Source organism: Sprattus sprattus (genome assembly GCF_963457725.1).
Source record: "Sprattus sprattus genome assembly, chromosome: 8".
Lineage (NCBI taxonomy): Eukaryota > Metazoa > Chordata > Actinopteri > Clupeiformes > Clupeidae > Sprattus > Sprattus sprattus.
Window position 1 is genome coordinate 28,323,306 of NC_137927.1, and position 12,567 is coordinate 28,335,872.

The following is a 12,567-nucleotide window of genomic DNA, read 5'->3' on the forward strand; positions in this document are numbered from 1 at the left end:
TGAGTTAGAACACTATAACCACAAACCTTAAAAGGGCAATACAGTGTAATCTAATGGGGAAAGCACCCATGTCAAAGTAAACCACTTGTTGCTGTCACTGGCAGGCTCATGTTGTTTTCACAAGTGTCGGACAACAAGGAAAGGCTCCTTACAGAGATAGACCTGTGTCTGTTGACCTCAATTACTGTTAAGAAACTGCAGAAAAGGACTGTTACTGCAGTCAATTATGAGCCTGTCAGTAGCAAAAGCAAGAGGTTTACTTTGACATGGATGCTTGCCCCATAGGATTACATTGTATATAATTTTGCACTTGCCAGTTATGGCATTCTCACTCAATACAGAACTAATTCCGATCATTCTGCCTGCTAGTAAAAATTTGGACCCAAACAGATGGGGAAATAGGAACCAGGTTAGAAAATACTGGAGTTCTACTTTAATAAGATGATTCTGGAATGCTTTATGACGGAGATCATTTCAAAACACTGTAATGACTTAAGAATATATTTATCAAGTGCCTTGTATAAATAATTACCTTGTATGATACATGTGCTTATGTGAGCAGGAACATGTTATTTCTGTGTTTATGTGTGTGTGTAACTTAGAATATTAGGTGCCACTTAGTCTGCATATGTACAAGAGCATGTTTTGACCAGAGGTGATAAGGAAAGTCAAACTTCTTTCGTCCTTGTGTAAAACTGACAACTTTGCATGGCAGGAAGCATAGCAAGATTATCTCAAACGCCAGAGACCCACCACGTGGTTATACCTGCTGACAAAATGTTTTGCCACCAGTGAACGCTAAACTTCTATCTATATAAACATAGTGTAAAGGGTTCGTCTGCTGCAGTCTTTGAAAGAGGGCCCGTGCCTCTCTCTCTGGAACTTCCGGGACGTGGGTGAGCCCAACAAGCGTGTTGTTGTTGTTTAATAAATATACTTATATGCAACTCCGGAGTCCTGGGGTAACTAGAGTGAATTTTCACCTATCACTTTACTTCCCTGAGTTGTACTTAAGATGATATATGTACTTATAAGATGATTCTGGAATGCGTTACTTCCCTGATCTGACACAGATCTGCTCCAGTTCAGCACCAGTCAGTCACCCACTCTCTGAATCCCCTGTGTGCCATTCTCTGTGTGCCTTCTAATGTTCTCCTAATGGGTCTGACCTGTAATGCAGCACACACACACACACACACACACACACACACACACACACACACACACACACACACACACACACACACACACACACACACACACACCGTCTCCATGTTCTCAGTGTGACTTCTAATGTTCTTCTAATGGGTCTGACCTGTAATGCAGCACACACACACACACACACACACACACACACACACACACACACACACACACACACACCGTCTCCATGTTCTCAGTGTGACTTCTAATGTTCTCCTAATGGGTCTGACCTGTAATGCAGCACACACACACACACACACACACACACACACACACACACACACACACACACACACACACACACACACACACACACACACACACACACACACACCGTCTCCATGTTCTCCTAATGGGTCTGACCTGTAATGCAGGGTGACTCCGGTGGCAGACTCCTCTTGGCAGAAGAAGGTGGGGGGCTGCACCTTGGGGTAGCTGAAGCGCAGGTACTCATGCAGGTTATCCAGCCCATTCACAAAGTCACGCACATGCCGACCCAACACCTGCACACACACACACACACACACACACACACACACACACACACACACACACACACACAGAGACACACAGACACACAGACACACACACACACACACAGACACACACAGACACACACACACACACACACACACAACCACACAAAAACAAGCACTTGTGGAGTACTAATCATATTAAACAACATACACAGTTTCCGCCATCACGAGTGGGTATTATTTATAAGACATAACAAGTGGTATTAATGAAAATAAACAGAAAACGTGTGACGGTGTAAACAAAACCATGTCCTAAAGCAACTGTCTTGTGTGTATATGTATTGTTCGTCCTACCTTGAGGATCCTGTCATAGCCGTACTTCCCCACGAAGCCCAGAAAGTAGACCCCCCAAGAGTTCATGAGCTCATTGTAGGGGGTCCCTGTCACGCCACTGGCAGCTTTGGCAATCCGGGGGATCACACTCTCACTGTAGACCTGCACACACACACACACACACACACTTGCTTACTCTGACCACAATCTGGCCCTGATCGGGTGGATATCCGTTTACTTGTCATTATTAAATTTAATAATAAATAAATATATTTATATATATTTGTCGCTGACTATCTTGGCTATAAATATGTCAAGAGGGGCTTATAGAGAGCTGAGCTGAAAGTTGAAGAGCCCTGGAACATCGTCAGTTCACATTAATGTGTGTGTTAACTGAGTGAGCTCCCAGCTATAGCCTGTTGACAGCAGCTGCTAATCTGCCCTCCTGGGTTCGGCCCCTGGGGTTCTTCAGCCGGGGACGGAGATCAGATAAAGACGGCCATTAAAGGCCACGTAATCTCTTACCTCGTGCGTGACGAAGGAGTGCAGCCTGACGTCGGCGCGCTCGCGCACCAGTTTCCACACGTCGTCCCCGAACGACTCCTTAATGAAGTCATGCAGGCTCTCACATAGAAGCCCGTACATTTCTCTCTCTCTCTGTCTCTCGCTCTCGCCAGACACAGCAGCAAGGAGAAAGCAGCAAAGCTGAAGTCCAGGTGAACTCTTTGCTGTGTGGCACGGAATGGAAGACTGTTGCACTGCGATGCACCCAGGGTCAGGTCAAGCTATACCACCTGTAACAGAATGGGAGAGCCAAGATGAAGAGAGTGTGAACAAAAGCAGTGAGAACTCATGGAAATTGCTCTTTTCTCCTTGCTGTATTCAATTTTGATGTCAGTCATGGACAAAAAAGACAGCCATATAAGGAGGAAAGTAAAAAGTAATCTCTTTAAGTCCTGACCTGTGCTTCTTCCAACCGATAGCCTCTTTCCCCCCCGAGTGAAACAGTGCTGTGACCTCTCCACACTGTTTTTAAAAAAAGACACTTACACAAACCCTTGAGCATCAGAGGGGAGGCATTGTCCCACTGACACCTGCCAAGGGCAGATGGCGGAGAGAGTGGCCCCTGAGAGAGTGGCCCCTGGCTGGGGGGAGGCTGGGAGGTGACAGGAACAGACCCCCCTGGCCAGCTCTCAGAAGCACATGCTCGCCAGGTGAGGGCTTCCTTCCTGCTAGACTCAGGAACTCTGCTGGTGCGGAGCCGACTCTGGAATGGACCTGGCCTGGACACGTTTTGGGCTATGTGTGTCTGTGTGCATTTTAAAAAATGTGGTACCCTACAATCAAAACCAGCAAGAAGCACCACTCAGTATTGACAGTCGGAACTGAGCCAGTGTTGTATATTCTATGTATGTATATGTGTGTGTGTGTGTGTGTGTGTGTGTGTGTGTGTGTGTGTGTGTGTGTGTGTGTGTGTGTGTGTGTGTGTGTGTGTGTGTGTGTGTGTGTGTGTGTGTGTGGTGTGTGTGTGTGTTTTTGTGTTTTTCACTCCCAGGTTAAAACATTGTAAAGTATTTGCATGGAGACGTGTTTTTCAAAATGATGACTCTAAGTAGAAAATGATGCACTGCCTCAGGGAAGACAATCTTCATACAAGCTACAGCGTGTATAGCTATCATCAAACCTAATTCTGTTTTGCCTTTAGATACCACTGACCAGAGAGACATATGTCGGCAAAACATCCTGGTTGGAAATAGATTTTAAGATGAGGTTTGTTGTGCCTCTATGAAAACAAAATTGGCTTTAACAGATTCTTGGCACATGCCGGGATTGCAGTAAAGGCCCCATGCATGCAGGAGCTCACAGCTCTCAAGCTCAAGGTCATTTATAGCCACAGGGCTCAAATAGAGCTTATTGACAGGAATGGGTGACCTCCAACCCCTGCTATGACCTTTAACCTTGCCATGACATCACTTTGCACTTTCTTCTGTGCCAAGGCACACGGTTGTTGCCATTTGTCTTCCTTAACTCCTTGGACACATACTGTCTGCCACACACACACACACACACACACACACACACACACACACACACACACACACACTCAAGATGAGATGTGCCTGAGGTCTTGCTTTCTCGGTTTGGGTACACAGCTGTTCTCAGCATTTCACACACGCCAGATCACATAGTGACGGGATCAGATTTTTATTATCAAGGATGAAGGGGAGGGGTCAGGGGTGTAAATCCAACCCCCAACCCCACAGTACACACACCTCACGTCACTGCCCCCTCCCAACCCACCAATCCCCCCCCACACACACACACACACACACACACACACCTCACTACCCAGTCACCCCAGAGCACGCAACCCTCACCTCACTGCCCCCTCCCTCCCTCCCCACCCACCCATACACCCACACACACACACAGACACACACACCTCACCTCACCTCACTACCCACCCACCCAGCCACACCCACATCGCTGCCCCAGCCCCCCCATAGCCATCCTCCTCCACCCTTAGCTAAAATTACCCTGGTGATGTAAGAAAGGCGAGAAGAGGCTCTGTCTATACAAGCCGAAGCCCCAGGCAGCCTCAGAGACGGGGTCTAGGACACATCGGGGACACGGACCTTTGGGATAAAGTCCAGACAACCAGCTAGACAGACAGCCTGCTCACCAGAAACACACAGGTGAGCTTATCAGTGCCTTTCGCTTGCAGAGTTGAGTTTCTATGTGAGTGAAGTGTGTGAATTCGACCGTCACTTAATCCACAGTGTGAAAGTTGACAAGCTGTGTGCAGTGTGGATGGAGAGGGTTGGGGGGGGGGGTCTCTGTTCCCCTCTGTTCCCTAATCCTTCAGGCTGCGGCTTGGGTCTCCACATGACATGTCATGTTTTATTCCTTGACGGATTAAGGGAAAAATGTGGGGAACTGCGACAGACCACTCCCATAGGGGTGTATGCTCAGTTTCAATTTCAAAAGCAGTCTCAGTGAAAATACGGAAAACAACGATGATAATTTCCTGGTTGAACTTAATCTGTAATTAAAATCAGCAGGGATATCTCTCCCCCCAAATACCTTGTATGGTGCTACATATTTAGAAGAACCCAGGCGAGCATTTCTGTCTTATTTGAATGCAGCTGTGTCAAACATGCAAATTCGAAGGCACATAATGATGCGATGTATTGGTAACAATAGCATCTGCTGAAGCAGAGAAGGAAGGTTAACATACTGTAACGTGTTTCGACAGAGGAAGATGATAATGATGATGATGGTAGGTTAAACATTCATGTAACATGTGTCAACAGAGGAAGAAGATGATGATGATGATGCAAGGACCGTATGATGACCTGGCCAAGCACCGGCAACAGCAGGCTAGGGCCCTGTGCCTAGAGGCCAGAGGAGGTAATCTACATGACTAACTCACCATGTCTCCGCCGCAGTCAAACATGTATTTACATTTGATAAACTTTACACTTTCACACACAGTTATGGTACTTGTCACAGAGTGGGTTTCTTTTACATTCTTAATATGTTATTTCATATACAGTACCAGTCAAAAAGACACAAAGTTTTTTTGTTTAGTACATCATTCAATATGTGTTCTTTCGTAGGGTGAAATGTCTTCAGTATTAATCTACAATGTAGAAAATAATAAAAGTAAAGAAAACACTTCTCCCAAAAATTAAAGGTGTGTCCAAACTTTTGACTGGTACTGTACATGTATGTAACAAAAACAAAACAAAAAAGTAAGAGTAAAATCTTTGATATCTTGTGAATGAATACACAACACTAAGTGAGTCTAATTAAGAATGAAAGTGAATGATGGAACTCCACTATGCCAAAAATGCTCTAAGGACGGCGGGCAGAGGTCAGTTTTATTGCAGCACACGACAGATGTCACATAATGAAGATATATAGCCATTATGCTAATGCTAATGATGCTGCTATAACAGCATAGGCCACAGAGAACCCTCTCCGTGTTGAAATGATTGGAGAAGGAATTAGCGACACCAAGATAAATGGTCAAATTCCCTTAGGAAAACATGCACTAATGTAAAGCCTCTTTGAGATCTTTAAAAAGCGCTATATAAATGTGATGTCTTATTAATATTGTTATTATTGATTAAATGTATGTCCTTTTTGCCATGGAAACCTTTTATGTAGGTGCAGTTATTTAGGTACAGTGTGCTGATACTGCTTTCTACAAATCACATCTTGTTTGAATGCAATGTGTACGTATGCTGTAAATGAGATGCCATTATCGTTAGTTAGGAGAGTTTAATTTAGACTTAAAGTTTGTAACATCCTGTAATCACCTGAAACATGTACCTCAGTGATACATGCTATTAATACTGACTTCCACTGTACTAAACCCCCGTAGTGTAAGTCTGGACCAATAGATTCATAAGGCACACACTGCATGTTTGATGAAGAGATCAGTCCCAGGAATCTTTTCTTCACCATGGTGTACCGGACTGAGGCTGTTTTGTTGGCTCGCACCCTGAGTGTCTATAATTACCTGTGACATGAGCTGGGGAGACACATCAAAGGCTTTTTCTGCCCTGCTGCCATGCGGGTGTGTAAAACCCGGGATCATCCTCCCCGTCCAAACACCCAGCAGCCTGAGCCTTCCCTTCGGACGCCCTCCAAGGCTTTTGGCCTGTTTATTTGTTTGTTTTGTATGTTTATTTTCCGCTGACCTCAGTCGTGTGGGGTATGTGGCTCGGATGCGACCTGATCTCAGCTGAATATGACCGCCGAATTGTATCTGGGCGAGTTGAGGGCCCATCACGCCACGAGTGCTGGCTTGGCGGCAGGAATTTAGACAGGGGTTGGGTGGTTTCTCTGAGTGAGAAGTCTTCCTCTGACAGTCGCTTTTTCCTAAACAACCTATTTATAATCATATCTGTTATCCACGCAACAGAATGTCCACAACGAACTCGACAGGGCACTCAACCACATCCTCTCGTCATTTCAACGGTGTGTTGAGCTCCCCCCTTAATCTATGCATTACAGCATACTCCGGTCATCATTTTAGGAGTCCCACGGACTAACCCAAGGGGAATACCACTTAACATACTATGAACTTCTGATCTTTAGAAGAGGGAGAGTATACCAGAGGGTCCCTAACAAGCAATGACAATTAAGAGACACTTAATAAGGGACCATGTGACTTTGATGTACTTTTCTCTGTGTGCCTGTGTCTGTGTGTCTGTGGGTGCCTGTTTGTCTGTGTCTGTTTGTTTGTTTGTTTGTTTCAGAACGGCTGAACCTAGGGAAGAAAATATGCACTCCAAGGGATGTTCAGATGGAAGAACTGAATTTGAATTCAAACCGAGGATCCAGAATGTTCCAAGAGAGACAAAAACGAGTTGAGAGATTTACTCTGGAGAACACTGTAAACGGCCCCACCATCACATATGTAAGATATGGCAATCATTTCCTTTTGCTGTTTTGCAGTGTATTGCTCGAGCTAAAACAATGCATGCAGAGGTCAGAAGGGTATAATTGCAATCCACACTCATAGAAAGAACAGAAACGTAGAAAGAACAGACGTGCAGGCAATAATTACTATCTGTATGGTCTCACAAGCAATTACCATCTGTCTATGAATGCAAAAATAAACACTATAAAAACGATATGCCATGCTGCAGATCACTGTGGACCATGACGTCCAGACATCTAGTCAACTACTGTCAGAGTATATTTCGCAACGCAACCCCTACTTAGCACGTCATCTGGATTTATGAAGACTGACTTTATGGATTGTGACGGGCAATAAAATCCCTACTCCTATCCTCTCGGTTTCTGCTGGGCTGCTGAACTGCATGGCTGAGCAGAGGACTTCAGGGGGGCAGAGTGAGGACACACTGGAGAAATGACAGCCTAACAGTTTATGGGACTAAAGGCATAGAAGCATTAACAGTTCAGCCTTCACTGCTAGGCTTCTGTGCTGGAATGCTTGCAGTGGCACATAATGCTATGTGGTAGGAGCTAAACATTCTTCTGAGGTTTCCTTATGACTAACTCATCACATCTCAACTGGATCAAACATAGGCATTATTTCATTAGCTGTACATTAGTTATACACATGCTGCCAACACAGTGTCGAGCTGCTGAGCTCTGAGAGACAGAGGAAGCACATGTAGGACAAGAATGTCAGTGAGGCATAGTGACAGGAACACCATGCAAGCCCGACTAAACATTTTGCTCAAATAATTGTGTTGTCTGATTACGCAGGAACAGCCTGAAATGAACCCCCCACAGAACCTACCTGAGGTACAGAACGGGAAAGAGAACTTCACCCACATCATACCTGGCAAACAGAGCCTTGTGAACACCCTCAAGAAGACTGTGGCCATGAAGGGGAGTCCAAATGTCCTTGCTCCAGGTGTGGAACAACGTGCTTGAGTAGCCCTGCTATATAATACATGTTTTCTACAGAAGGTAGGGATCGAAGGTACTTTCAGAGATCGAAACATAAAGGTCCAAATCTAATTTCACTTAACCATAAAACAAACGGTTTTATAGTATCTCATTAGCCAATACAAAAAGATTTAAATCCAGGTGACTTAACCTGTGCTTGAAATGCCCTGATTTTGATAGGCTATTGATATACTCCTGTAGATGAAAAAGAGAGAACCGCCACCTCACACATTCTTAAACCCTAGTTTAGGGTGATGGCCGTGTACTCTACCAGCTCTGGCTGTGATGTATGCTCCCACCCTTTGCCATAAAGACAATGGGCCAACTGAAGTTATTTTTTCTGTATATCATTATGAGTTTTGGTAGACAGAATGTAAGAATGTATTTGAATGTTCTGATGGCCTTGCCAAGACTCTAAAGTTACACTGTGCTGCCAACAGGTTATGCTGGCCCACTGAAAGAAATTCCTACGGAGAAGTTCAACGCCACAGTGACCCCCAAGGGTTACTTATCACCATGGAAACAAGCACTGGGGAGCAACGACGAGCTGCTGTCTTCCCTCACCAACCAGCTTCCAGAGCCTCCCCAAAAACCACAGCCAGCCAATTTTCGGTGTTTCAACAGGTAACAAAACCACAGCCAGACAATTTCACGTGTCGCAACAGGTAATGATTGTCGTCACTCAAAACATAAGGCATGATACCTTAAAGGTCTTTTTAAAAGACAATGCTGTATTATTGCACCAGACACAACATATCACGGTAAATCAGACGGTGTAGTGTATGGATTACTACTATTAAAAGAATCGCAGTACCAGTCAGATAGTGGGCAAAGCTTGTGGCATTGAGGGGGAAACCCTTTTCCATCTGTCCGCTGGCTGCACTGGACAAGATACTTAAGGAAGGTCCTCTGGGTAAATGAAATGGCGCCGGCCCTGCCCTGCCACCTGGCAACTCCTCCATGCTAACTAATGAAACCCTTAGGAGTGCTTTGATAATATCAGTATGAAGATGCAGGCAAAGGACATTTAGGGTCAAAGCATTCAATCTCAGCCTCAGAAGATGGTCTAATAATACACATTTGCTAATGATCACAGTTGCATCGGGCTAATCTCCAGTAACAAAAGCCAGAGACTAATCATGATATAAGTGCATGGTTCAAGTGCAGGCTCTGGCGTATAAAAACACACGCAAAGCAAATCCCCCCTCCCTTTAATAGATTTGATGATGACTGACTACGACTATCAAATTATAATCACAATTATCTCTTAAATTAGCCTCTTGCCACAGGGCCTTGTTTCCATTCCTCCTTCCCGTTTGAAAGCAGATCTCGGGGCCTGGCAGTGAGTGTTGTCTGGAGCATGCAAGGGTCCGCTGTGGAAAGACGAACTGTAGGAGCCCCTGTTGCATGCCTTTCAGCCCCTCAAGACAGATTCCGCACGCAGATCCTGTTTCCCTGACGTGCCAAATTGCGTCACTCCACCCAAGGAGACGCTGATGGAAGTGTTTGGGAATTCACAAAACGTAGCCACAGCAGCGGAGACTCAATCATTTTTTCTGCATAGCATCTATGCAGTATACCTAGGGGCTTGTGTATGTGTATGTATACATGCACATATGTTTAAGATTTAAGTGCAGTGGCCATGGTTCAAGTGGGTGAATATAAAATATTCCTCTCTTTGGTAATCCAGCACGTTTTTGATGAGTCTGACAGAATACTCTTTTTTAAAGTGCCATTATGGTAATATATAAATATAATAAAATAAATGTCACTTTAAAACAGTATTCTGTCAGACACATCAAAACCATGCTGGATTCCCAAAGAGAGGAATATTTTATATTCACCCACTTGAACCATGGCCACTGCACTTAAAACGTAAACACATACTATTGACTAATTACATGAATCTCACAAATGGCACCCCTCGTTCCAACAGTATTACTATTAAAACCTATGAAATCAGGGTCATTGCTATTTATTCACATAGCACTAACAGTAATGACATTTGTCTCAAGCATTTTGGTTTGAAAGTGAGGCCTGCTTCTCCAAGAGTAAGCTCAAGGCAACAAAGGCATGACTGAACTCCCCTTTGAGAGAGATTTGAGTAAAACCAGGTGAAAGCTGATGTTCTAATCTAACATTTAACTTGAACCCTCTGTCATAAGACTATCATAACTAATAATAATCAACCATCTTTCAAATCCTATGATTACTGATTTAAGCCATTGTTGTAGGCTACATTGCCCTTCAACTGCCGTGGTAACTCATGACAGAAATGGTATGGTCTGTCAGTAATGTCACCAGCCAATGTGAGTTTACACAAGTAAAGTATAGCATGAAATGCATGTTTCCAGATGCTTACTGTGTGTTTTTCAATGATCTCTCTACCTCTGATCCTTGCAGAGCGGCCATGCCATTTGGCGGACCCATGGCCAGCAGGCGGATCATCCCCGTGATTAACTTCGAGCAAGTGGATCCCCAGAACCTCCCGGGCTCCGTGCTGGAGCGCATGGCCAGACGACCCAATTTTAACAAGGCTCCCCGGGGATGGGGCATGGATTACGCCCCCGAGTCCACAGACCTGTGACCCACCCGACAGCAGTCACAATACGCTAACGCTCCCCAAGGGGCGTCTGTCCTGGACAAGAGACTGAGCTTGGCTTGTACCTGCGCTTACATTTTCTCACTACTGGCGACTGATATGTTGGATGTGTAGAGCCCTATGATTTCCGCCATGCGGAAAACGCAGACAGTATTGCAGAATTCGGTAAGGAAACATAAATCACAGTTAAATGTGTAATCGCGCCTAATTTGACATTTTTGAATAAAATGATGGTAGAGAAAAACATTCAATAGCGTTATAGGCAATACAGACAGTCAAAGATGTTGTCAGACAGCTGGTCAAAGGCAATGCAACATGTCGGTAAGTCTCATTACATCAACCTCTCGTGTTCGTTGGGTTTAAAACAAATAGTTTGCCAAGTTGAACGCAAACTGACGCATCCAATGCATTGTAAACCGAACAGGAAATAGACAACGGCCAGTCGTTGTAAACTGACACTGGAGACTAAAACTGGCCACTGGGAAACATCTGAATATTCTTAGAATAACCATAAGACTTACAGTGTACAAACAATCACAACAAGAGGTTTACTGACTCAGTCAGTACAAGTCTTGTGACTGGAAACCGGAAGGTAATCTCCCTTTATAGACTAAAGCATATTTGCATTTCTTCATTCTTTACATTTACAGATGGAAAAAGAAACGGTATTTTATACGCCAGACCTTATTACAGCGTAGTTCTATTGCCTGGACAGAAAAATAAAAAATCTCTGTAAAAGTACAGTCGCCTATGTCCTGTGTTCATTTTTTTAATCCGACATACGATTATAATGATAATTAAATTAATAAAACCGACTCTAGAAAACCCCTATAAAATGGAAAACACCGAATCTGGCAAAAGAAAAAGAAAATAGAGCGGAATTTGGAAGATAAAATAAATTCAAACGGATTTCATAGGGCCCTACATGTGTGTGACTGGGATGAGACCGCACCTATGCAATCATCAGGTATCTGATTTAGGCAGACCAGAGGGTAAATGATTCTGGGCCGGACCTGGCTCTGCCCAGGGCTGAGTTCATGTGTTGCATTTCAAGTGATGATTTATTGTCTGCAAGGAGGCAGCAAGAGAGACCTGGCGGACTGTTATTGAAATGTTGCTTGTCATCAATATGAGTTTTTCACTAAGATAAATATATATGATTAATAAATGGCACTTTAAAACAGTGTTCTGTCAGACACATAAAAAATGTGCTGGATTCCCAGAGAGGAACATTTTATTGTTTTAAATGGACCGTAACTGGTGTATTCTGAGAGTACATTTCTGAGTTTTTGGCCTGAATTAAGGTGGGGTAATTCATGCTGTGCATCAGCAGAAACATGTCTGTCGTGTATTTACCTAAATAGTAGGGGTGGGAATCTCTTGGCACCTCACGATTCGAATCGATTCCGATTCAGAGGTCAACGATTCGATTCTAAACCGATTATCGATTGTCAATTCTAAACCGATTAAACGATTATCGATTCATTTCGACTTTAAAACAGTTTGCTACTGAGAGTC

The 12,567-nt window shown here is 44.2% G+C and overlaps 2 protein-coding genes across 2 annotated transcripts in view; one reads left to right on the forward strand and one right to left on the reverse strand.

The window, feature by feature from the left end:
* The window catches only part of LOC308369221 (soluble guanylate cyclase 88E-like), a gene marked incomplete at both ends in the record, with an annotated part of 14,570 nt that extends 11,913 nt beyond the window's left edge, over nt 1-2,657 (reverse strand). Inside the window, 3 exons of the mRNA XM_080843563.1 lie at nt 1,567-1,706; nt 2,034-2,174; nt 2,538-2,657. Of these exons, the coding sequence (XP_080699689.1) occupies nt 1,567-1,706; nt 2,034-2,174; nt 2,538-2,657 (401 nt within the window). The remainder of the gene's footprint in view (nt 1-1,566; nt 1,707-2,033; nt 2,175-2,537) is intronic.
* Nucleotides 2,658-4,492: 1,835 nt separating this feature from the next.
* On the forward strand, nt 4,493-12,548 carry myoz3a (myozenin 3a). Its single transcript, XM_080843797.1, has 6 exons — nt 4,493-4,708; nt 5,327-5,423; nt 7,283-7,443; nt 8,262-8,412; nt 8,888-9,071; nt 10,851-12,548. The coding sequence occupies exons 2-6, from the start codon at nt 5,336-5,338 to the stop codon at nt 11,032-11,034; spliced, it is 768 nt and encodes a 255-aa protein (XP_080699923.1). The 5' UTR covers nt 4,493-4,708; nt 5,327-5,335; the 3' UTR covers nt 11,035-12,548.
* The last annotated feature ends 19 nt before the right edge of the window (nt 12,549-12,567 follow it).

Excerpts from the sequence above, each read along its gene's own strand:
- myoz3a (XM_080843797.1), top strand. The coding sequence starts at position 5,336 with ATGATGATGATGATGCAAGGACCGTATGATGACCTGGCCAAGCACCGG. Across the intron at positions 8,413-8,887 it reads TCCAAATGTCCTTGCTCCAG|GTTATGCTGGCCCACTGAAA; the intron begins GTGTGGAACAAC and ends TGCTGCCAACAG. Across the intron at positions 9,072-10,850 it reads AATTTTCGGTGTTTCAACAG|AGCGGCCATGCCATTTGGCG; the intron begins GTAACAAAACCA and ends TGATCCTTGCAG.